The sequence below is a fragment of the Eptatretus burgeri genome, chromosome 7 (genome assembly GCF_056783735.1).
Source record: "Eptatretus burgeri isolate ZD-2024b chromosome 7, Ebu_testis_v1, whole genome shotgun sequence".
Taxonomy (NCBI): domain Eukaryota; kingdom Metazoa; phylum Chordata; class Myxini; order Myxiniformes; family Myxinidae; genus Eptatretus; species Eptatretus burgeri.
The window spans coordinates 2,890,861-2,917,448 of NC_140967.1; the positions used below are offsets into that span (position 1 = coordinate 2,890,861).

A 26,588-nucleotide genomic window follows, 5' to 3' on the forward strand; every position below is an offset into this window, starting at 1 on the left:
ACATGAATATACATGAGGGAAAACATGAATATACATGAGGGAAAACATGAATATACATGAGGGAAAACATGAATGTACATGAGGGAAAACATGAATGTACATGAGGGAAAACATGAATGTACATGAGGGAAAACATGAATATGTATGAGGGAAAACATGAATGTGCATGAGGGAAAACATGAATGTACATGAGGGAAAACATGAATGTACATGAGGGAAAACATGAATGTACATGAGGGAAAACATGAATGTACATGAGGGAAAACATGAACGTACATGAGGGAAAACATGAACGTACATGAGGGAAAACATGAATATGTATGAGGGAAAACATGAATGTACATGAGGGAAAATATGAATGTACATGAGGGAAAATATGAATGTACATGAGGGAAGACATGAATGTACATGAGGGAAAACATGAATGTACATGAGGGAAAACATGAATATATATATATATATAAGGGAAGACATGAATGTACATGAGGGAAAACATGAATGTACATGAGGGAAAACATGAATATACATGAGGGAAAACATGAATATATATATATGAGGGAAAACATGAATGTACATGAGGGAAAACATGAACGTACATGAGGGAAAACATGAATATGTATGAGGGAAAACATGAATATATATATATAAGGGAAAACATGAACGTACATGAGGGAAAACATGAATATACATGAGGGAAAACATGAACGTACATGAGGGAAAACATGAATATGTATGAGGGAAAACATGAACGTACATGAGGGAAAACATGGGCAGAGCACGAGTGGACGTTTTCATTCGAATTTGCTTGCATCCCGCTGGTCCTGTGGATTCCAAAGTTAAACTGTTCATCCTGGTCGAGGTCTGCGCTCTCCCAATGTTCCCTTCTCTTGTTACTTGTGTTGATCCGAGTTTCGCGATTCCAACCTCGTAATCGGCGTCCACAACCATCCTTGGCCACATTGTGCAACGTCAGCCGAAGCACTCACTCACACAGGAGCGCCTTCCCGTGGAGAATGTTTAAACAAATTAACATGATGATTGGATGGGAAACACGACCGGCGGTAAAACGTGTGTTTTTTGTGGCCACGGCCACGGGTTGTTGGACGTTTTTCAGATCAGAAATAAACAGACTCGACGTCGCTTCGTTCGGCCTCGGCCGAATTAAATGTTACTTTGCACAGACCACAGGATGAGAGAGATCAATCGTTAAAATGTTGGAATGATGCCGTCGCTCTTCCGCGTGACGTCACACGGTGGGCGTGCCCACTTGCTGCGTGGCGAATCTGCTTTCGCGAAACTGTGAACTCTCTGAAGTGCGAGGGAGATGAACCGCCGTCATGTCGCGTGACAGGAGCATGCGGCGCACTCCGAGATGCATCGAGTGTGGAGAGTGTGCGACCGAGCTGTTCAAGGATTACCAGCGCGGCGTCATCAAGCTGGCGATGTGTGTGAGTGGGGAAGGCAACCAATGACGGATGGAAGTGTTGTGAATCGGGGTGCAACGTGGACGTGACTCGATCGACCTTTGTTGGGTCGACTGTATTCCATCGGCCGTCAGGCGGCTGGCTTCCTGTGTGCTGTGCTTTCTACCCCGTGCGGTTAAAACCACCAAACTGCCATTCCCGGTGAGGTGTCAGCAGGAGGTGTTGCATCTCAAAGCATGGTGTTCGAAATGAAACGGAAAGCCCCTTGTGTGCGGGAAACATCCATCCAAGGATCTCGAGTCTGGACCCGAGCCTCGGCCTCGGGGAAAGCACGTAAACATTGTTGTAGTGTCTCTGTCGATGTTCACGCCTCACACCTGTCCGTGTTTCATCATCTCAGCAGAAGGCAAGTTCGTGGAACCTCGAGCTGAAGTGTGAGGGTGCTCCTGAAACCTATGGCCTTGTTTGTGCACAAAATGTCATGGAAGACCCTTCCTCTCAACATCCTGCAATCTGGGGGCAGGTTAATAGAATGCTTTGTCTGTCTTCATGATCCTCATCGTTCCTCATGTCCGAATCAAGCCATGGACCCCCGTGTGGTCCACAACTCGAGTTCTTCTTCTCTGCAGGGTGGCATCATTGCCTGAGTGTAATTGTGCTGCTGATGCAATGCCCTATGTTGGTTAAGGCAGGAATTTGGAATTTGTTCAGTGGTACCGGCAATAGCTCGTCTATTCTTTGTGAAGGACACCGTGGGATCTTTAACGTCCACCAACGAACACTGGCAGACGGGACACCTAGTTTACCGTCTATCCGAAGGGACAGCAGACACACCGATGAAACGCAGGGATGACATTTTATACCTGGGTTGGGATTCAAACCAAGGCTTGACAGCTTAGAGGCGAGTGTGTGTACATCTAGGTTATCCCGTACTGATGCTGTCTACAGGATGTTTTATTTTTCCCATTATAACCACACGACGTTCCAAAAGGGTTTTGTCGAACCTACCAGTCAACACTGCCAGCCTCGGGTCTTCACCTGAAATTATCCATCCTTATGGGCCGACATAGCAGCAGCTTTCTTCACAGCAGCTTCCCTCTCTGCTGACATGGAAAGGATGATCTTTTGGCGCAATCCTTGCAACATGTCTATCATTTCACTGAATCCAGGCAAATGTTACATTTCCAGAATGTATCTTCAGCAGGTTCGTCAAACAAACCCACCTATGTTCAGTCCCTCAAATTTCTCAGCTTCTCTATCTGCTATGACCTCCCTTGGCCAGACCATGTATCAAAGTTTGCCTCGAAAGGCAGCCACAGATTGGTCATCTCCATTGTGCCGAGTCCTTGGCGCACTTCCCATCGAAATCAGAACTTCTCACAGCATACAAGACATTTTTCAATGACTCCTCCCCTGTGTGAGCCGGTAACCCTGCTTCACACCTGTCATTTCTGGTTGTCGTCGAATCCTAAGCTCTCGACATCTTTGGTATCTTCCATGAATAAACTTGCACAGGGCCTGTAAAGGTTTTGCGTTTCATCATCCTTTTCAGGTAAACAGGTTTGCGACCTTTCTTGTTTTGATCGCTTTTCCTCAACTCCTGTTCCTTCTGCTATTTCATCCCTCCGTCCCTTTTGGTTGCACGTATTCTTCTCGCAACTCCATACTGTGAATCTCCAAAAAAATCCAAACTCACTGCTAACCTCCACTCCTTTGTTCCTCTTTTCCGCCACTTGTGGAACATCCACCATCCTCGGTCTGTTAAATTCAACTCTTCACTCCAGGGCGTCAATCTGGCAGTGTTTGCCGCCATCTCGACTTATCCTCCATCCCTACCCGTTATCTTTTCTCTCCTTACTTTTCTCCTTCACTTATGCTAGGTTCCCACTGTCGTGCGATCCGTTACGAACGCCGCGATTGGCCATTCGTAGCTGATCATGGAATTTCTCTGAAAGCTGTTCCCACTATCACGATGCGTGGCACGATTGAAATTGTGGTCTCACAGAGTGTGGTGTTTGTCTTGTCTAAGATCGATCCCGATCACCACGATTAGGAAGTACGATTAGATGCGATCTGTCACGCTTTGTTACGATGCAATACGATCTGATACGGTGATCCCGATTGACAATTGATCATGTTGATTGTAGAAAAATTTTGAACCGTTCAAATATTTTCTGCGATTAACACGATTGTGACAACTGACCTCAAGATCTGATAAGATCTGATAGGATCACCACGATTAGTCCACAATTTCAATCGTGCCGCGCATCGTGATAGTGGGAACCTAGCATTACAGGTTGCTATGTCTCTCTCTCCCTCCCTCCCTCTCTCCCTCTCTCCCTCTCTTTCTCCTTCCTCCTATTCATTCATACTGGTACGATTTTGGAAGACCCCGGGGATACGCACCAAACACATAAGGGTTCCCTCGTGTAGTTATATCTGTAGTAATTTTGTTTCGCTAAATTACCTCTCCCTTCGTATCGATGGGCAGGGAAATTTGTTGTGTTTGTGCAGCAGATTCAAACCCACTTTGTAATTCTCTTTCTAAATCCCCTCTCTTCTTATTTCTCTCGATCTCTCTCTTCCTCTCCGCACCTTTTTCCAGTGCATCTATACACACTTTGCAACACGTAACATGACAACTCATTGCAAATCCAATCGTGCGCATCAGAAAGCAACGCGGACTGGGATTGCGAATGTCTTCAACAATAATAATTAAAATAAACAGCGTAGCACAGCGCCGCAGAGGGGTGGGCTTGGTCATTGGCTCCATTGAAGACCCACGGGCACAGTCAGCGAGCACCGCATGACGACAGGAACGCACCGATTGGAAGGCAAAGCTCAACGATTTCCTCTGTCACACCACGAACATTCACCCGCATTTCTCCCCACATGGCATACTACATCATTGCCCCACCCCTACTTCCCCCATCTTCCCCTTTTTCACGTTGAGGCCAACGTAAGACCGCAGGCTTGAGTCGGATGAGCAAGGAGTCACTAACAAGCCCCGCCGCCGCTTTCTGTTAGTCGTCAGCTAAATTAGCCAATGTCCCACTTCTGGCATCGCTCGGCCGTTTTGATTGACAGCAGTGAGACGTTCAGCACACAGTTCCTCATCTGGGAGGTTTAATTTGCCGGAAAGGTAAAGCAGAGTTTGACGCAAGACCCTGCCTGAATTGATCTTCTTAGACGGCGTCCGTGGTCGCTGAGCAACCCATCGTGCCACGTAGTTACCTGCGGCTCGTTTGCTTCAGGATCCCGGCTGGGAAGCGGATCCGAGTACTCCCATCACGACCTCGCGACCCTCGAGCCTGTAACAATACTCTTTGTATGAGCCTATTGCCCCACTGGCCTACAGTCATTGCATTGTCCTCTACCCTGTGTTACCTCTCTTCAATGAGCCTCGACTTTGTGTCCAAAAATAAAACATAAACTTCTCCCAACTTGCACACATTTTTCACATAATGCAAAGCAGCATGTACTTTGTTCAGGTGTACAGCAGGTTTTTAAACTCTGTTTTAATCATGGATAAAATAATTGACACATTGAAACATTATATTGTTGTGGGGCCGGGTATCGGTGACGAGCACAACCGCGAGAGGGAGCAGTAGAGCCGACTCCACCGAACACACCGGAATTTAGGTCGTGACCCTTGGATAAGTCCAGAAGGCACGGGTCCCTTACAGGACTATGAATCGCCAATAAATGTACCGCGTCGGGTAGGGTTAATTGCCAAACTTCAATATACCTAAGTACCCACGCGGCAAAGCTACCGGGGAATTCACACCCTCGATAGACCTCGAACGGAACGAGCCGTTAACGTACTCGAACCGTGTGTGACCCGAGCGGATGGTTACCGAGGCCCGTCGGTCCAAATGAACAATTTACTGCTTCACTATTTCTCAACACGCGCATCCATATGCACATCCACACGTGTTAAGCCAATAAATGAAATGACAGGGAACGAGCTGGGACATTCAACAATGGGGAAATTTATTTACAATAATCAGGGGACGAGGGGAGCACGTAAGGGCAGAGGACGAGGGGAGCACGTAACGAGGGGAGCACGTAATCAGGGGACGAGGGGAGCACGTAACCGAATATAGAAGGGAATCAAATGTACAAGCAATTCCTTCAGCAATACTACTTAGAGACAGGGCCCACGGACACACACACAAATACCCCAAAAAGAGATGGACCTCGAGGTCTTTATTGCCCCTTCAGCTCGGGAGGGAAGACGAGCTGAGGGAAGAGAACATGGCTGGCTACATGGCCATGTTCGTGCGGCTGGATGACCACACCTTCCCAGAGCACCAGGCACCAAAGAACGGACCAGGGCAGCTGAACCCAGAGGAGGCAAGACGAGGTGATCTCCCCTGATGAGATGGTCGACCGCTCGTTGCAATGCACCAAACGAGACGCCTCGGATGTGCGGGATGCAGTCAGCCGCAGACCCAGACAGAAGCATGCTCGAGGAGACGGGATGCAATCATCAATCCTTTTTCCATCGTTTTTGGGGCGCGGTCCGCTCCCCCATCGCCTGCTCCCATTGGGTGGACGGCGTGTCGCGGCTCCGCCTTCTTGAGAAGGACCGCCCCGGCTTTGGTCCGTGCGTCGCCCATTGGGTGGAAAATTACGCATACCCTTATTTGCCGCGAAGCCAGAACGAAGCGCTCCGTGCCCATATTTCTGGCCAAGCCAGAGCGAAATGCTTCGTGACCATATTTGGTGCGAAATCCACACTGCCTGGGGCATGGAATTCTGCCCACGCACACATGCCAGCGAGCGTGCGAAGAGAGCGTGCGAAGAGTGCCGACAATGCCGCGAGCAGAGTGTTGTTGTTGGGGTAAAAATCCTATCTATAAAATAACTTCGCAGCGCACGTACACTTAATTCCCATTCGACATAGGGGGAAGGGAGCTATCTATCCACATTTACTTAATGAAATAACTGAGCTACGGGGACCTGAATGTTACTTACTCCACCATTTGAGTCGTTCCTGTACCCATTCTTTAGCCACACCTTTCTCCTTCATGTCCGCTTCCACACAATCGTTCCGTCTCCTCTTCAGTCTGCCATTCCGTCTCTTTCCAGGTGGTATGATTATCATCATCCTTCTGCCCACATACTCCTCATCCCTTCTCATCCTTATGCCCATACCATCTCAATACACTTCCCTGCACCCACTTGGCTTAAATCACCTTCACATTTCCTACATCAAACAGACGATTGTGAGTTTAACCTTGCATGTTTCTTTTCAGGAGTATGGTTCGTTTGTACTCCAGTGAATGAATGGTTCCTCTGTGGTTCAATGAATGAATGTGTCGTTCATAGGAAAGTTGAACAAAATGAGTCGTTTTTGTCGTTCCAGGGGAAGTGCAGTAACCCTGTTGACAAGTATGTGGAATACGATCCAGCCATCATTCTTATCGACGTGCTGCTGTTCAAAGCCCAGGCCTTCAGACATATCATCTTCAACACGGAGACTAATGTACGTATGTCTGTCAGCTCCTTATCCTGAACAATGCATTATCTTGAGAGAAAGAATCATAAATGCAGAGGTATAAATTGGTACCATTCTCGATGTAAGTTACGCCTGCTGTTGGCTTAACGTTTAAGGTAGCTGGCTTATGATCTTAGGGTCTTGAGTTTGAGCCCCTGTTCCTCCGTTGAAATAACACCAGGTGGGTTGACTCAGTCTGTCATCCTTCTGAGGTCAGCAAAATGAGTTCCAGCTTACTGGGGTAATAAGCCATTTGAGTATCCTCCGTCTGAGTGACATCCCATCCAGGAACATACTCCTTAGCCAAATGAAACTGCCTCGGCAGCCCTATGTGCCTCACGGTGTGAAGGGAATGGTTATTTATTTATTGTAAGTTGGTGCCATTCTCCGTGTGAGTTGGTATCATTGGAACGTATTAAAAGTATGTGTGGTTAGGGTAAGGTATCCTCAGTATTTCTGCGATAGGACAGCATTATCCCATCTAGATGATAGAGGTAAGGTGTCTCACGTCTTCCATTTCCCGACGTTGAATTGCGTGAGGCCAGGCAAGGATAGACAGCAGTATGGCATGTTTCCCTCCCACCCACAGATGGAGAAAACTCCTCCCACCTGCTTGTCAGTAAGTGGGAGAGGTGGACCTTGGTTTTGTAGTCCATTCTGGATTTGTGAACATCATCGGTGGGTGTATCCTCCAGGTGCACAGATTTGTGCAAGACCTCAAACCATAATTGGTTGAACTTGCAGTTCAGTCATTGGTCTAGTCTTCTGCCACGGCCAGCGACCATAAATAGAAGCGGTGCCGTCTATCCCTGTGGTGGACGTGGTGATTGGTCTCGTGCCATCAGTTGGTGGGGAAGGGGAGAGTTGGGCATGAAAATGCGTGCTCACCCCTCACTCTAGGTTTTGCCTGGGACCGACGTACCTTGCATTCTCTCGCCTCTTCTGCACTCCTCACTCTTGTAGTTCTTGCACCTCTTGGACTCTGGTCTGCTCCTGTGCTGCATGCTCCTTGTACGAGTATTACAATAGCCTGAGCATTCTTCATCCTGTCTATTTTCATCTCTTGCCTGGTTTTGTGTGCATGGTCATTGTCTGGTGTCATAGCTGAGTTAATTTTTCCTTTTTAGCTTTTCTCGTGTCGTTTTAATGTGTTTAAAATTGTTACCGTGTCTTGTGCTCATAATAAATAATTTATTTCTTCGGAGACTGTGTACCTCGCATTTCTGCCATTTTGCTGCGTTGACGTTTGGATTTAATCAATATTCCTGGGAGGCTAAATTGTGAGTCATCTTAATTTGTAACTGGTGTGATGCTGCATCAGACCAGATTACAGACCAACATTATCACTTGCAGTCATTAATGGATAAAAAGCTAAGGTTGGGCTGTCTTTGGAGCAAGCTTCCAGCCTGGTCAGTTATTATTGTGGTTGCGGTTATCAAGTGGTTTCTGTCACATGGTAACATTAGAACCTTGCAGGTCATATATATATATATATATATATATATATATATATATATATATATATATATATATATATATATATATATATATATATATATATATATATATATATATATATATATATATATATATATATATATATATATATATATATATCACAAAAGGAGTTCGGTCTTGGCATGCCTGTGTCTGTCCGTCCCTGCCTGCATCCGTCCATCCCTGCCTGCGTACGTCCGTCGTCAATTGTCCAATTGGGGATACCACTAATCAAGCCCAATCTGCAAACCGTATGATATTGTTGAGTAAGGTGGGGATAGACGGGCCGGTTTCAAAAAGTATGATGTAGTTGAGTAAGGTGGGGATAGATGGGCCGGTTTCAAACAGTATGATGTAGTTGAGTAAGGTGGGGATAGATGTGCCGGTTTCAAACCGTATGATGTAGTTGAATAAGGTGAGGATAGATGTGCCGGTTTAAAACCGTATGATGTAGTTGAGTAAGGTGAGGATAGATGTGCCGGTTTCAAACCGTATGATGTAGTTGAGTAAGGTGAGGATAGATGGGCCGGTTTCAAACCGTATGATGTAGTTGAGTAAGGTGAGGATAGATGTGCCGGTTTCAAACAGTATGATGTAGTTTAGTAATGTGAGGATAGATGTGCCGGTTTCAAACCGTATGATGTAGTTGAGCAAGGTGAGGATAGATGGGCCGGTATCAATTAGGATGATGTAGTTGTGAGTAAGGTGAGGACAGATGGGCCGGTATCAAATAGGATGATATCGTTGAGTGAAGTGAGGATAGATGGGCCGGTATCAATTAGGATGATGTAGTTGTGAGTAAGGTGAGGACAGATGGGCCGGTATCAAACAGGATGATATCGTTGAGTGAAGTGAGGATAGATGGGCCGGTTTCAAACAGTATGATGTGGTTGTGAGTCAGGTGAGGACAGATGGGCCGGTATCAAACAGGATGATGTGGTTGTGAGTAAGGTGAGGACAGATGGGCCGGTTTCAAACAGTATGATGTGGTTGTGAGTAAGGTGAGGACAGATGGGCCGGTTTCAAACAGTATGATGTGGTTGTGAGTAAGGTGAGGACAGATGGGCCGGTATCAAACAGGATGATGTGGTTGTGAGTAAGGTGAGGACAGATGGGCCGGTTTCAAACAGGATGATGTGGTTGTGAGTAAGGTGAGGATAGATGGGCCGGTTTCAAACAGTATGATGTGGTTGTGAGTAAGGTGAGGACAGATGGGCCGGTATCAAACAGGATGATATCGTTGAGTGAAGTGAGGATAGATGGGCCGGTTTCAAACAGTATGATGTGGTTGTGAGTCAGGTGAGGACAGATGGGCCGGTATCAAACAGGATGATGTGGTTGTGAGTAAGGTGAGGACAGATGGGCCGGTTTCAAACAGTATGATGTGGTTGTGAGTAAGGTGAGGACAGATGGGCCGGTATCAAACAGGATGATATCGTTGAGTGAAGTGAGGATAGATGGGCCGGTTTCAAACAGTATGATGTGGTTGTGAGTCAGGTGAGGATACATGGGCCGGTTCCCATTTACATTAAAACAAAATCTCTTACTTCTTCATCTTCTTCACTTGTAATAATAATCGTGAGTCTCATTCATTCCCATTTCTCATACTGATTAAAGAATAGCTGTAGTCAATACTTTTTCTTTCAACATTTCCACTTTATTCATATCGCCCTATCAAACAGCATTTCCGATTATACACCGCATTTTAAAGCTTCACAAAGCAGGTCGCTCTACTTGCAACTCAGGTGAGAAAAAGATACGAACCAATAAGCAGCTGATATTAAATATTTTATTCTCACGTGTTTTTTTAAAGGGTGAAAGTTAGTTTTTATTTATTTTATCTGGAAGCGAGGGATCTTACATGCTCGTGTTTCTGAAGAAGAGGAGATTACAAACAACTCCAGACGTTGTGCTGTTTGGATGTCCATCTTCCTGACGTGTGTTAAAATGGATTCCTGAGTCGAGATGTTATTTGAAAATGAATTCGATGTCATACTGACAGTTTTGACATGCACGGCGCACCCTCTCGGGACATTCAGCTTGGAACTGCTGTAACGTTCGTCGTCCAGCCATTGACAGATCTGGATACTGGAGAAAGTTTTGACTTTTTTTCACTGTGAAACGTTGACAAGTTCAAGTTTATTTATTTAATTTTTTTCTTGATGGCAGTTCTACTGGAAGATATCCATCTTCTGCATTCTTTGTGAGGGATACGTGCGTTGGACGCAGTTGCATCCAACATCCACCAACGATGATCCATCTACCATCATTCGTTACACTCGCGAGTGGGACTTCTATTGGCTGTGTGCTCTCGTGGCTGTCGGTGAGCCGTTATTTGTCTGCACATCATCCTTTCCTCCAAAACGTTGTGTTAACGATTGCACATCTTGGCTTTGGGCAGAATATTTACAATAGGTGTTAAGTTAATTGATCAGTTGTTTGCTTGATCTGAACTTGTTTAAAGGAATAAATGAAGGATGAGAGTTGACCAGAAAAAGAATTAAATAAATAAATAATTCGTCATGAATGACACTTACCTGTTGTCAAAATTTTAAGATTTCTTTCATGAAAAGCAATCTCTGCAACAATTTTCCGTTCTCTTCTGTCCCTGTGAATTAAGATCTGTACGTCGTTGACGTCATCAACGGTTGAATATTTATGATGAAAGAATGGTATAATGGCACTGAGAACAAATCTAGGCCGTACCAATTGAAGGCCACCACGACGACTATTGGGCTTAAACCCTTTTTTATTTAAAAAAAAAGGGTTTATTAATTTAATTCAGTCTAGGTTCATGGAAGAGCTAGTATTAACTCGTACACTGAATAGATCAGAACACAACAGGACAAAAGAAACGGCAGGGGGGGGGGGGTGGTGGACATCAACAGCAGAGCCTAAGGCTAAGATAGAGGGAGAGGACAAACAATGGGTATGGGGAGGAATGAGAGGCAGGACAGGATGCATAGGGTGCACAACATGGATACAGAAGGAAACTATCAGGAAGGAAATTTGGAAGGAGGGGGGATTGCGGTGGGGTTTGGGGGGGGGTTAATGAGGGTAGAAAAGGTCATGGCTAAAAAATTGGGGACCATCTGACATGGTGATGAACAGCTGTCCTGGAGACCTGGAGGGAATTAGAGTGAATATATTGTGCAAGTTGGTTCTACAGGTAGGAAAAAAGAGGAACTAATGAACGGAGGTAAGCAGTGATCTTGAATGAGGTAGTTTCACCAGAAGGGGGTTGATAGTGGACCGTGTGTGCCCTGCAGAAACCTTGGGGGAGGGGGGAGGGAGTCAAGGCACATAAAATGTATGGAGTATGCTCCCCTTCCATCCCTTCCCTCTATTCAAATGTCGCCACAGCTGACTCAGCTGGTGAGAAGACCGAATTCCTCAGTTCTGTGTCGGCTTCCAAATCTTATGTCCCCAACCCCTCACTCTCGGTACCCATCGTTCCCTGTCCAACTGCTTCTGGACCGTGTGTCTTTTGCACCGAAGAAGGTTCTTTCAACCCTCGAATCTGACTCTGCTACTGGGCCGGACAGCATCAGCTCACGTCTCACAAAAACCTGCTCTGATGCTCTTACACATCCTGTCTCTGCTCTTTTCACCATCATTTGCCCTACGTCATATTCCATCTCCTTGTAAATCCATCAACATCACTGCACAACATAAAAAGGTGCAAAAACTGATCCTCTGAACTGCAGACCTATCAGCTTACTTCCAATCATCATTAAATTCATGGAATCCATCATTGCAGTTGATATGAAATCTTTCCTTTTCTCCAACAACCTCATCTCAGATCTCCAATTTGGCTTCAGATCAGGTCACTCCAACTTGGACATGCTGCTTCTACTCACCCAACAATGGATGGAGTTCCTCAATGTCAGACATTACATCAAGGTCGTCTCTCTGGACATCCTGTGTCTTGTGCTTTTGATACAGTCTGGCATCCTGCCTTGCTCTCCAAACTGTATGCCTATGGCATCCAAGGCCAACTTCACACATGGCTTACCTCTACTCTCAAAGCCAACTTGTGTCACTCAATGGAATCCTTTCATCTCTTCTCCCTGTCAAAGCCGTGCCCCAAGGCAGTGTTATGGGCCCAGTCCTTTTCCTGATCTTCATCAATGATGTCTTTGACTCTCTGAAAAATCCTCTTTATCTATTTGATGATGACTCCACCCCCTGCCGTGACATCCCTCATCATTCAGACAGGAAGGCTGCATCCTCTAACCTCTCTTCAGACCTTGAAAAAAATATGATAAGCTGCTAAAACACTTGGAATGTGTCTTTAAATCCTTGCAAATCTCACACTCTCACTATCTCTCTCTGAAAGGACCGTTTGGAAATGAGGGGACCAGAGGGACTCCGAAAGGACCGTCTGGAAATGAGGGGCCACCCACATGCATGCATGTGGCTTATTTACATTTGGACGGGTGGAGCAAACCCCTCTCTCTGCTTGCTTAGCCGCGTCCCCTCATCTCCTGGCCAACTCATCTTCATTCTTTAAACGGAGCCACACTTCGCCTTGTGCCACGCCAGCTTGCACTCACCACCCTGCAGCCACATCCAGTTCATGTCGAAGGGGAGCCTTAAGTCTTCACCTGCTCCCCTTTGTTGTGTGAATCCGGAATTGTGGAGCCATGGTGGGTTATTTATTCCCTTTGTACATAAGATCGGGTTTTCGTGTCTTACCTTCCCTATTCCTCTGTGTTCGTGCATCAGATCTGTCCAGCTTTTGTCTTGTTCATGCAGTCTGTAGATAAAAGTACGTGGGCAGGCTCTGCGAACGACAAATTTGATTGGTCGAGATCATGTAAAGTAGCGTAATATTTTGTCCCAGTACTGCTAAACTGAGGTTTTTCAAAGTGCCAAAAAGGTGATTTGTGTTCAAGTATTTAATTCAATTGAAATGAAATAAAGATTTTATAAGTTGTCGAAAATGAATTCCTGAATTTTACTGCTGTTGATGCAATGTCATACACTACCGATCAAAAGATTAGAACACCCCCATTTTTCCAGTTTTTACTGAAATTTAAGCAGTTTAATGTTTCAATGTACTCTGAAATTAAAGCATAGAACAAATAAACAATTGCAGATAAAAAAAGAAATCATGGAATCGTTTTGTTGAACAAAATTTAATCTAAATTTTTGACTCATCAAAGTAGCCCCCATTGTAGATATAACAGCCGAACATGCTCGTGGCATTCTTTCTACAATGGAAATCAAATATTGTTCAGAAAGTTCTTGCCAACACTGTTGCAGAAGTTCTCACAAATGTGTTGCACTTGTAGGTTACTTTGCTTTCACCCTTCTGTCCAGTTCATCTCAAACCAGCTCGATGGGGTTTAAGTCTGGAGACTGTGCTGGCCATTCCATGATTTGAAGCCTCCCGTCTTGTTCTTTTCTTCTAAGGTAGTTCTGATATAGCCTGGAGATATGTTTTGGGTCGTTATCTTGTAGGATGAACCCCTGACCAACTAGGCGTCGACCATAGGGTATTGCATGGCGCTGCAAAATGCTGTGGTAGCCCTTTTGGTTCAGGGTGCCAGTCACTCTGTGCAAGTCGCCGACTCTGGATCCAGTAAAAGAGCCCCAGATCATCACGCTTCCTCCTCCATGTTTGACAATTGGTGTCACACACTGAGGAACCATCCTTTTTGCCTACTCGACGGAGTACAAAAACCCTGCGTGATGAACCGAAGATTTCAAATTTTGATTCATCAGTCTATAAGACCTTCTTCCAGTTTTCAGTAGTCCACTGGCGGTGCTTCATGGCCCAGGAAAGCCTCTTTTTATTATTTTGCCATCTTAGCAATGGCTTTCTTACTGCCACTCGACCTATCAAACCTGCAGCTCGAAGTCTTTTCTTCACAGTTGAAACGGAGACTTCCTTACTTCGACCAGTGTTAAGCTGTGCTTGAAGCTGCTGTCCTGTGAGCCGCTTATCACGCAAGCTGTTGACTCTCAGAAACTTGTCTTCTGATTGACAGGAAGAGGTCTGGCAGACCCAAAGCCACAACACAGAGTTTCCTCCAGTTTCCAAGTGCCTTTTGATGGTGTAAGAAACTGTACTCACTGACACCTTGGCTTCTTTGCAATTTCTCTAAAGGAAAGACCTACACTTTGAAGGGTTATCATGGTCTGTCTGTCTTCCTTTGTTCATTGTCTTTTTCTTGCCATTATGATAGCAATATATTACTTCCTGCAGTGCCATATTGTCCAAATAATGCTTCAGAGGGTGGAGCAACACAGTCTGTTCCAACACTCCTTTTATACAGAGGGTTTGTAACTAATCAACAAAAGTTGGAACACCTGAAGGAATTGTTTGTATCAATTTCTAGGCTTAATTTACTTTCATTGTTGCAGAACAGCTGCAGTTGCTAACCAATTACTTGTTCCCTGAAAAGGGCCTTTTTTAACAACTCTGAAATTTACATTATTTTTCAGTTTTTGGTAACCTAAACTTTTTTTAACCTCTGAGCTTTGTACCATTTCAGGTTATTCACTAGACTTGAACTGCTTACATTTCAGTAAAAACTGCAAAATGGGGGTATTATAAAACTTTTGACCAGTCTTGTACACCACCTTCTTTAACACATCACATTAGTTCTTCATCCCTGTTGTTGTTTGTATCCTTTATGACGTCACTAAAAACCGTAAGTTTCCTGTTTGGAATGATTTTAAAATTTGTTTGACTGCCAGACAGGAAGAGGTCTGACAGACCCAAAGCCACAACACAGAGTTTCCTCCAGTTTCCAAGTGCCTTTTGATGGTGTAGGAAACTGTACTCACTGACACCTTGGCTTCTTTGCAATTTCTCTAAAGGAAAGACCTACACTTTTAAGGGTTATCATGGTCTGTCTGTCTTCCTTTGTTAATTGTCTTTTTCTCGCCATTATGATAGCAATATACTACTTCCTGCAGTGCCATATTGTCCAAATAATGCTTCAGAAGGCGTCGCAACACAGTCTGTTCCAACACTCCTTTTATACAGACAGAGGGTTTGTAACTAATCAACAAAAGTTGGGACACCTGAAGGAATTGTTTGCATCAACTTTCTAGGCCTAATTTATTTCCATTGCTGCAGAACAGCTGCAGTTGCTAACCAATTACTTGTTCCCTGAAAAGGGCCTTTTTTAACAACTCTGAAATTTACATTATTTTTCAGTTTTTGGTAACTTAAACTTTTTTTTAACCTCTGGGAGTTAACTGCTGAGCTTTGTACTATTTCAGGTTATTCACTGGACTTGAACTGCTTACATTTCAGTAAAAACTGAAAAATGGGGGTACTCTAAAAAATTTTTTTTATCTCCCTCCTTTCTGTGTATGCGCGATCGGAACAAATTGAGAGCCCAAAGTATTGCTAAGCTACAGGTTCGTTTTCCGATTCGTGCTTGTAATGTAACATTCCATTGAAATGAAGTGTTGCTCAATCACAAACCGATGTTTGTAGACAGTAGGCGGCGATGGGTCGCCGAGCATAGAAACTATAAGATATAGAGCAAAATGGATGTCATATAGCGGACAGGAATCACCTTAAGATTATGCATATCAAATCACATCCAGTTCCACCTACTGATAACCACTCGGTATCCATTTGAATGAAAAGTACCGAAAATGCGGTTTGAAATCGGAAATCCCCAAAGTTTGAGGGGTGCTGTGGGTGAACAAAGATCTAAATCGAAAATCCAGCTCGATCGTTTGTGCACAATGTATTCCAGATGATTAGTGTGAATTTTCATGACCATCCGACCATAACCCTATGAGGAGTAGCATTTGGCGCGAAGGCACCTCCAGCTCTCGCATATTATCGATTTTTTGCACTAATTGACCTTTGACCCCTGACCGAAGCAGGGGTGCAAATTAACGGTCGCCAATGGCGCCTAACTTTTGTGCTGGGCGGGTACACAATACTGCCTTACCTACCCTGCTGGTGAATCACCGGTGATTCATGTTATTTTGTACAATTTGTACTAGCTTCTCTACTAGTTTTCTCAACTAGAACTACTGTTTTTGTCCGCATGAATCCATAGAAATCACCGGTAATTCTGCGGCGGCCATTTTGTGTTTTCATCTCGTTCCAAATCACGCATGATTGCGTGAGATTTGACGGTTTGGACGCATTTTCTCATGCCCAGGTTGGTTAAATGAGTGAATTTGGGTGAATGAGTGAGTTTCATGGGTGAGGTTAGGTGAATGAGTGAGTTTGATGAGGCTTTTGGGTTAATGAGTGAGTTAGATGAATGAGTGAGTTTGATGGGTGAGGTTGGGTGAATGAGTGAGTTTATATGTGATGTTGGGTGGACGAGTAGTACCCCCACCATTGTCCATCACCCACAACCTCCCCTCCCCCTCCACCCCATCGTCCATCACCCACACCCCCCCCCCATCGTCCATCAGCCACAACCACCCCATCACCCACAAAATGCCTCCCCCCAGCACTACTCACAACCCCCCTGCCCCCCTCATCACCACACAAAAAGGTCCCCCCTCCCATCACCCACAACCTCCTGCTCCCTGCGTCATCCCCCCACCCCCACCCCACTCATCAAACTCACTCATCCATCCATCCAACTCACTCTTCCACCCAACCTCCTCCATAAAACTCACTCATTCTGCAAACCTCCTCCATTAAACTCACTCATCCAACCTCACTCATCAAATTCACTCATCCAACCAACCTCATCCATCAAACTCACTCATCCAACCAACCTCACTCATCTAACCAACCTCACTCATCAAACTCACTCATCTAACCAACCTCACTCATCAAACTCACTCATGTGAGTATATTAAAAGTGTTTGATATCAAATTTGTGACTTTTGTCTTTATTTTATCGGGCCGGTAGAAATTCTGCTGGGCCGGTAACTTTTTCTAGTCATCGGCCCTACTGGCCGGTGGATAAAAATGTTAATTTGCACCCCTGCCGAAGCGAAATCGGTCAATATGTCCTGAGGCAAAGTTGTAGTACTCATTGAGTACCATGAACCTGCAAAGTTTCATTTGTATCGATGCACTCACCTGGTCGCACGGTGGCCTTCAATTTTCGCGCATACCCTAATTGTAGGGGGCGCTGCGGGTAAAGTATTCCATATATCACAAAAACTGGAATATATTTGATAGAGCATCACCTGAAGATCATTCGTGCCAAATTTCATAACCCTACGTGGGATAATGGCTTTCGGAATTGATTTCGCGTGAACAGTTCCGATTTGAAGGTTTTTCGGTTGTTGCTGGGGAACCAAAGCGTCCCTAGCAACTATCACAATTTCCAAAGCACGAGGTCATAAGATGTACCTACCACCCGAGTTTGGTCAAAATCCGCTCACGTTTACTACCAATTATGCTGATGACAAACGAACAAACATCCAAACAAACAGTCAGAATTACTGACTATAAGGGTCACCTATTTCGGCGACCCAACAGACAGACAGACTGAAACCATTTCTCAACTCCCATTGCTTTGCATGCACAGGATAAAAACTTAAAAAAAACAAAAAAAAAAAAAACCCCCAATATGCTCTACACCCATGCATCGCTCATGGAATTGTATCCGTGCTAAGGCACATCATCCTGGGTCAAATCTCATTCACACATACAGGCCCGGTTCACACCTCGACAACCGTGCACCTGCACACCTCCGGATCTGTCAAATTTCACTCTCGTAGGCTTTGTGGTGCAGATAAAGACGGACAAAAAACGTAGTCTGTCGGATCAATGCAATACAATACTAATTAGAAGGGCACTTGGTAGAGTGCATACCTCCGCCAGACTAAACAGTTTACGTTTTGTCTCCCACTGATCTCGGCCAGATCTGAATCCGCACCTTAACCAAAATCTCATCGGCTTGTTCTTGTCACACACCTTACTCATCCACCAAGTTTCGTCTGAATCTGACCATAACTGTTTGAGATATCCTGCTCACAAATAGACAAACAAACAAAAACAGGGATGAATATATTACCTCCATCCACCTTCTGTTGCGGAGGGAGGTAATTATAAGAAATGTTTTCCCGCCTTTCTGCCTTCATGCGTGACCCAATGCCAGTTTCGCTTTATCTCGAGAGGGCGATCCTTGGGGTTATGTTGATGGTAAAGAACATGGTGTAAATTAAGAAAACAGTAACTTTAAACACCATTATTGTATTCGCGGAGGTCTTTCGACCTCCAGCCCAGTCGGTCTGTGTTAATGGACGCACCGACACGACAATATTGTATTGCTATTCCAAAAACACTTTGTGTGTCATAACTAATGGATTTTCCATGACCTGTTACAGAACTGAACTCATACCTGGTAGCAGCATTTGGATTTCTCTACTCGATCATGCAGATGGCACCCAATTGGGCCATCATCCCTCATCCCATTGATTACCGACTTCTCCTCAGGGCTCTGCTTCTTTCCAACTATGGCAAGCTTCTCCTGGTTCCTGCTGTTATCTGGTGCCACAGCCATTCCCTGCTGTGCCTTGCTCTTCTCAAGTTGTTTACACTTGCATCCAACGCCCAGGCTGTGAGAGGTATCATGTTTGTCCCTTCCTGTGACTTTCTTCTTACAGGATCCCATCCCTTAAAGAACCTCATAACTGAATATACCTCCTACCACCTCACCCAATCAACCTTCAACCTTAATCAGCTATAGTTTGGAAATGATTGAATCATTCTTTTCACCATTTCATTTCCTTTATTTTGGGTTCTTCATCGTTTTTAAGCAAAAAAAAAAAGTTTGTATCAATCTGATTAACACTTGTGTAACTAATCGCCATTGTTTTAAGTGTTAGTGTTGTGTCTCATTGTAAGTTTAGCGTTTGTAGGGCTGTATGTGGAGAAACCTTTCCAACAGCGCACCTGTGCTTTTCCACAGTCGTGCTTGGCACTCTGCACAGGACGGCGTGTGCTCTGGTCCTGGTGGCATTATTTGTGGAGGCTGCCACGGCTTGGGTCACCAGGCACCTTCTGTGGAACTATGGAACATCACTGCATATGTATGCAGCCATCGTGCATTGAGGAATGGTGGCCTGACGAGGTGTGCGCTCCAGAATGGTGGCCTGATGAGGCATATGCTGGGAAATGGTAGCACCAATGTTAAACCAGGCATCTTTTGTGCCAGCATTAGTCGGTGGATGTTAAAGATCCCACGGTGTGCTTTGTGAAGTTGAGGCGAAGCATCGCCGGCACCCTGAACAAATTACAAATTCCTGCTCTAATCTGTGGTGGGAGGGCGGAGGGCGGCATGATGAGGCGTGCACTGAGGAGTGGTGGCGTGCCGAGGCATGTAAAGCTGATTTGAACAGAATTTCTTCTTCTTCAAAGGCCACAATTATTCCCGCGTTCTTGTGCGGTTGGCCGGAGGAAGGTTCTCGCCAAAATCTTCCATGAACAGACTGGCCAGGCCTGATACTCGACTAATTAGTCTGGCCAGGAATTTTGGAATTTGACCATGGTGTCGGTGATGGCTGACCTACTCTTCGCAAAAGACACCATGGGAACTTTAATGTCCACCGAGGAATGCTGACAGATGGGACGCCCAGTTTAAGGTTGATCCAAAGGACGGCACATATCGATGAATCGCCCTGCCTGTGAAACACCAGTATGGGGGTTTATAGCGGGATGGCTGGGCCGAGATTTGAACCCAGGCTCTACAGTTCTGGGGTGTGCGTACCTCCAAGCTATCCTGGCAGCCTCACGTGAACTTAACACTGCACTTCGAGTTTTTTTTTAATCTTTTAAACACTTTGACAGAGAAAACCCGAACTCGGTGATGAGTGGGAATTGGACACATTGATCATGATCTCAATGCATTCTTACAGTGGAGAGGTATATGTTTTGACTACACCACGAAGTAAAGTATTTTCATACTTTACATCCTTTTTACATTCACTTTGTGTTTCATACTTTAAATTATTAAAATAAAAATACATATCATCTCAAATGTTTGATTTCATTACTTTGATGCACATTCATCGGTATTGTGTATTTATTACTGAAGCATCGAGTGAGTGCCTTGTGGTGATGGTGGTGGTGTTAGATGCTCCATACCAGGTTGAGTTTGACCCTTTCATGCTCGTTCCATTGTCTCCCTTAATTGATTCCTTCTGGGCATGTGTTGTGATTGGCCCTCGTTAAGCAGGTGGAAACGAGTGTTTATCTGAAAACAAAAGTAGAGACTTTGAGCCTTTTAAATGCATTTGATGGAGGAAAAACTGGCCGATGAGTGGAATTATGGAGTATTTTGACTCATCACCACATTATATAGTGGAGCTTATCCATATATCACATGCAGGACGAGGACATTGGGAAACTGTACTTTTGGATAAATGACAATGACTGAAAAGATAATGGTTGGAATCGTGTCATTGGTCCGATGGTCCAAACGATGTGTCTGCTCTGATGTCTATGAATCGCCGAGCAAGAACCGATAGATTTGGGATTCCTCCTGAACTGACACAGCACAAACATCCCTCATGTAGTCCACTATTAGGTATCCCCCCCCCACACCCAGACCCCCAATCCGCCTTGCTGCTCCAGGCCGTTGCCAACACCTGTGTGCTGCAGATCCCCATAGATCTGCCTCCTCCACTGTTGGACCTCCAACAGCTCACTTGTGGAACTCATACAGTGGGGAGAACAAGTATTTGATACACTGCCGATTTTGCAGGTTTTCCCACTTACAAAGCACGTAGAGGTCTGTAATTTTTATCATAGGTACACTTCAACTGTGAAAGACGGAATCTAAAACAAAAATCCCGAAAATCACATTGTATGAATTTTAAATAATTAATTTGCATTTTATTGCATGAAATAAGTATTTGATACATCAGAAAAACAGAACTTAATATTTGGTACAGAAACCTTTGTTTGCAATTACAGAGATCAGACATTTGCTGTAGTTCTGAACCAGGTTTGCACAGACTGCAGCAGGGATTTTGGCCCACTCCTCCATACAGATCTTCTCCAGATCCTTCAGGTTTCGGGGCTGTCGCTGGGAAACACGACTTTCAGCTCCCTCCAAAGATTTTCTATTGGGTTCAGGTCTGGAGAGTGGCGAGGCCACTCCAGGACCTTGAGATGCTTCTTACGGAGCCACTCCTTAGTTGCCCTGGCTGTGCGCTTCGGGTCGTTGTCATGCTGGAAGACCCAGCCACGCCCCATCTTCAATGCTCTTGTTGAGGGAAGGAGGTTGTTGACAAGATCTCGCGATACATGGCCCCATCCATCCTCCCCTCAATACGGTGCAGTCGTCCTGTCCCCTTTACAGAAAAGCATCCCCAAAGAATGATGTTTCCACCTCCATGCTTCACGGTTGGGATGGTGTTCTTGGGGTTGTACTCATCCTTCTTCTTCCTCCAAACACAGCGAGTGGAGTTTAAACCAAAAAGCTCTATTTTGGTCTCATCAGACCACATGACCTTCTCCCATTCCTCCTCTAGATCATCCAGATGGTCATTGGCAAACTTCAGACGGGCCTGGACATGCGCTGGCTTGAGCAGAGTGACCTTGCGTGCGCTGCAGGATTTTAATCCATGACAGCGTAGTGTGTTACTTGTGGTTTTCTTTGATACTGTGGTCCCAGCTCTCCAGGTCATTGACCAGGTCCTGCCGTGTAGTTCTGGGCTGATCCCTCACCTTTCTCATGATCATTGAGGCTCCACGAGGTGAGATCTTGCATCGAGCCCCAGACCGAGGGAGATTGACTGTTATCTTGAACTTCTTCCATTTTCTAATAATTGTGCCAACAGTTGTTCCCTTCTCACCAAGCTTCTTGCCTATTGTCCTGTAGCCCATCCCAGCCTTGTGCAAGTCTACAATTTTGTCCCTGATGTCCTTAGACAGCTCTCTGGTCTTGCCCATTGTGGAGAGGTTGGAGTCTGATTGATTGAGTGTGGACAGCTGTCTTTTATGCAGATAATGAGTTCAAACAGGTGCAGTTAATACAGGTAATGAGTGGAGAATGGGAGGGCTTCTTAAAGACAAAACCAACAGGTCTGTGAGAGCCGGAATTCTTACTGGTTGGTCGGTGATCAAATACTTATTTCATGCAATAAAATGCAAATTAATTATTTAAAAATCATACAATTGATTTTCAGGCTTTTTGTTTAAGATTCCATCTTTCACAGTTGAAGTGGACCTATGATAAAAATTACAAACCTCTACGTGCTTTGTAAGTGGGAAAACCTGCAAAATTCGCAGTGTATCAAATACTTGTTCTCCCCACTGTATTTTGTGAGTAAATCAGCCAATTGGAAATAGCCATCGAGACACAAGGGTCCATAATGTGCTTGATTTCTAGTATCCTCAAAATCATGATGCCATCTTTATCCCTGCTTGTTCTCTGACTGCCATCATACGAATATTCAGTAGATGGCACTCATCATGCACAAATCTGCACCCTTGTACACACAAACATTTATCCAGTTGATCTCAAGACAAGCTTTGCCTCGGATGTTCGTGAAGAGTCCTACCCCCCCCCCTCCCCTGTAAATGAGATGTTTATCCATCTCTTGGTACAATCGATGACGCCAGGCTGAGTCTGATGCAACCATTTTCACTCAATACCACACCAATTACCAAATGTGGTCTTATTTTATATTTTTGGGTTTAATATTCACAAGATAAAGGCTCATGGAAGAGCAAGGTGATCAAGGCTCATGGAAGAGCAAGGTTACCAAGGGTATAAACTGGCAGTGGGGCAACACATTAACAAGGAACGAATGAATATTAAAACAGGATGCGAGGAAGCACTCATCGTTCGTATGCAGCACAAGGCTGCGGGGTAGCATCATTGGCTGAGGGCACGGCTGTTCTGCTGATGCAGTGCCCTCTGTTGGTTCGGGCAGGAATTTGTAATTTGTTCAGGGTGCTGGCGATAGCTTGCCTATTCTTCGTGAAGGACACCGTGGAATCTTTAATGTCCACCAATGAATGCTGACAGATGGGATTCCTGTTTAACATCCATCCGAGGGAAATCGCACACATTGATGAATTACCTGCCTGGGAAACACACCAGGATGGCATTTCTTTGCTGGGTCGGGATTCATACACAGGCTAGAGGTGAGTGTGCATACATATAGGGTTAGGCCATCCTGTCAACCCTGAGGAAGTACTGCAACCTTGTAAGTCAGGGTTAATTGGGGTAATGATGATTGTGTGGTGGGATGAGAGATGTTGGTGCACTGCTGCCTGAAGTGCTGGAAGAATGGGATAAGGCAGTCGCTAGAAGGCGGTTTCACCGACGGGACAATTGAGAGACAAAAACAGTGAGCTGTGCAATCCGCTTGGATTTTGGTAGATTCACCAGGAAGAGGTTACTGCAACAATACGTGCCATGCATCTTGGTGTAGCAGCAGAGGGTTGGAGAACTGAGAGCAGAGAGAGCTACATTGGAGATGATGCGGTTCAAAAAAAGTCAGAGACAACTGACCTGCCTGTGACGTGACTGAGAACACCAGACCTTGTGCTTTTGGCTTTATTGTGGGAGATTCAAATAATTTTGAGATCTTAAGATTCCACAGAATGCGAGAGAGAGCGGGAGAGATCTGTGATGTTGGTGCACCAACCCACAATGGACTGTCAAACTCAATCGGGCTACCAACAAGGCCATGTCGATTGAGTAGCTCTGATTTTCCAAGGAAAACTTGGATCGACGGAAGATGCACAGTCTGCGGCTGGCTTTGGAGGCAGGCCTTGCTGTGTGATGGACCCAGGAGAGGTCGTGGCTGATGGTGAGGCCTAGAAGTTGAAGAGCCTGAAACTTTTCCAGTGGCTGACCATGCAAATAGAGAGGTGGGTTTGTTTGACGATCCTTTGAAACAATAAGTGTGTGTGTGTGTGTGTGTGTGTGTAAGATTTTCCAGGATTGAAGGACACGTTGTTCCTGAAATGATGGTGACAATTCACCGTGGTATACATTTACTCATCTCCTTTTCTACTCACATGGTCTAATGGTTAGGATACATGGTTTACGCCCAGATGGCCCGGGTTTGATTCTTGCTGTGTGCACCACACTAGCAGAAGTTGTGACCGCTAGTGCAGTGACTTGAGTAAAAAATAATAATAATAAAAAAAAATTAGTGGCGAACAATCGATAGGTATACCCGAGTTTGATTGATTGGATGATGATGATGATCTCATTTGGTGTTCAGTAAGATTCAGTGACAAGACAATACAGATAAGACATAAGTATACAATCCCAAAACAACCACTTTATGAAAATTTTCTAAAATACAATGTTTCTATTACATGTGTAAGATGAATATGTCAAATCACTCGCATAAGGTGTAACCCATGATAGCATGTAACCCAATCTCGAATCGCTCCATTCATCAAGAATTATATGGGTAATAAAATGATACACAAAGATTGAATCACAATTTTACATCCAAAGAATGAAAGTGGAGCTCCACCCTCAAGCCTGTAAACAATTAATACCTACAGAAAATGTCAACAAGACCTTTAACCTTCAACCTAATGAACACTTGGACAACGCAACAGGGAATGGAGAGCGACTTCGGCCTCAATATTTGTCCTTGAGGTTAAAAGTTTGTCATTTTTGTTCTCGGCAAGATGAAGAGAGATGAGGTGAGGATGATAAAATGTTAATTTTTGTATTGTGCAGCAATGGATGGGAGCAACCATGTGGCCTCCAGAGCCAAACATGGTCAGAGCTGCAGGGCTGTACATACGTGTTGAGTAAAACTTCATGAGTCAAGGATCTACCCTCCACAATTCAGATACTGTACCACCAGGATTCTCTCTGAAAGGCCCCATCACCTGGGGTCACGAGCAACACGGCTTGAACGTCACATTGTCTGGATGTCTTCTCAATCTTACTCAGTTCCTCAAGAACCTCAATCACACTCTGTCGGTTGCTTTTATCACAAATGCACTGGAACCTTATTTGGTGGGAGGAGGTATAATCCCCAACATGCGATGTAAAAAGCCGATATGCTCCATACCCCTGCATCGCTCGTACGGAATGGGGCCCACGCGAAGGCACATCATTCCTGGTCAAATCTCATTCACACATACGGACCCGGTTCACACCTCGACAACTGTGCACCTGCACACCTCTGGATCTGTCAAATTTCACTCTCAGGCTTTGTGTGGCAGATAAAGACGGACAAAACGCAGTCCATCAGATAAATACGATACAAACGAGAGCGGCACTCGGTAGAGCGTACTCGTCCACCAGTCTGAACAGCTTAAATTTTGTATCCCACTGAAAGGTTGGATCTGGAATCAGACCTTAACCAAAGTCGAATCGGTTTGTTCTCATCACCGAACCAACTCATCCACCAAGTTTTTTTTTTTTCATAACTCGTCCAAAACCTTTTGAGATAAGATATACTAGCATAACCCGCGCTCTGCGCGACATGTTGGGGTGGGTGTGTTTGAGAAAGGAACTGATGCAGAGTATCAGTAGTAATTTTACTTTAATGCAGTAAGTGGAATACGATTTCACTGTTTCAGATCCATTTTATTTACTTTTTTTTGTACCATGCACCTCATATGATCTTTGAGATAATGTAAGCCGAATGTCACGTTACTCGAGCGCAGAACAAAGTCGAAGATAGCGCGACACGAAACCACAAACTCGGAAATAATATTGATATATATTATATGGTTTTTGGCACCATCTCTCAATGGTGAAGAATCAGTTAAAGAATTCCCCTATCTTGATCCGGATTCGAATCTTCACCAAAACTGAATCAATTCGTCCTTGTCATACACCCAACCTGTCCACCAAATTTTCGCCGAATCTGTCCACTCCGAAACAGCTGTGAAAACAAGCTCTGTCGACCTTCCCTGATGGAGGTTAAAAAAAAAGTACTCCAGTACAAACCATTTTAAAACGAATGAACTTTCATCGTTGTGCACTTACACACACACACACACACACACACACACACACACACACACACACACACACACACACACACACACACACACACACACACACACACACCGTCCCCATGATACAACACCCCCAACTTCACAACCATCACACGCTGTCGCCCTGAGAGAGCACAAACATGATCGAGCACCTACAGCAGGGGGCGATGCAGCAAAAGCCAAATGAGCACGTTACAAGTCACCATCACAGTTGGACTCTATCCGAGTGGGCACGTTACAAGTCACCATCACTGTTGGACTCTATCTG

The 26,588-nt window shown here is 44.9% G+C and overlaps 1 protein-coding gene and 1 long non-coding RNA gene across 4 annotated transcripts in view; one reads left to right on the forward strand and one right to left on the reverse strand.

The window, feature by feature from the left end:
* Positions 1–1,288: 1,288 nt before the first annotated feature.
* On the forward strand, positions 1,289–20,144 carry ARV1 (ARV1 fatty acid homeostasis modulator). 2 transcript variants are annotated; one of them, XM_085887250.1, is made up of 5 exons: positions 1,289–1,448; positions 6,796–6,915; positions 10,594–10,747; positions 18,709–18,948; positions 19,293–20,144. In XM_085887250.1, the coding sequence occupies exons 1-5, from the start codon at positions 1,338–1,340 to the stop codon at positions 19,433–19,435; spliced, it is 768 nt and encodes a 255-aa protein (XP_085743376.1). In that variant the 5' UTR covers positions 1,289–1,337; the 3' UTR covers positions 19,436–20,144. The 2 variants fall into 2 exon arrangements, with proteins under 2 accessions (XP_085743376.1, XP_085743377.1); XM_085887251.1 differs by having other exon boundaries at positions 1,295–1,444.
* Positions 20,145–20,290: 146 nt separating this feature from the next.
* The window catches only part of LOC147022559 (uncharacterized), a 202,283-nt gene continuing 195,985 nt past the window's right edge, over positions 20,291–26,588 (reverse strand). For both annotated transcript variants that reach the window (XR_015059788.1, XR_015059786.1), the window contains one exon: positions 20,291–20,576. This is a non-coding gene — a long non-coding RNA (uncharacterized LOC147022559). The remainder of the gene's footprint in view (positions 20,577–26,588) is intronic.

Excerpts from the sequence above, each read along its gene's own strand:
- ARV1 (XM_085887250.1), top strand. The coding sequence starts at position 1,338 with ATGTCGCGTGACAGGAGCATGCGGCGCACTCCGAGATGCATCGAGTGT. Across the intron at positions 1,449-6,795 it reads TCATCAAGCTGGCGATGTGT|GGGAAGTGCAGTAACCCTGT; the intron begins GTGAGTGGGGAA and ends TTGTCGTTCCAG. Across the intron at positions 10,748-18,708 it reads GTGTGCTCTCGTGGCTGTCG|AACTGAACTCATACCTGGTA; the intron begins GTGAGCCGTTAT and ends GACCTGTTACAG.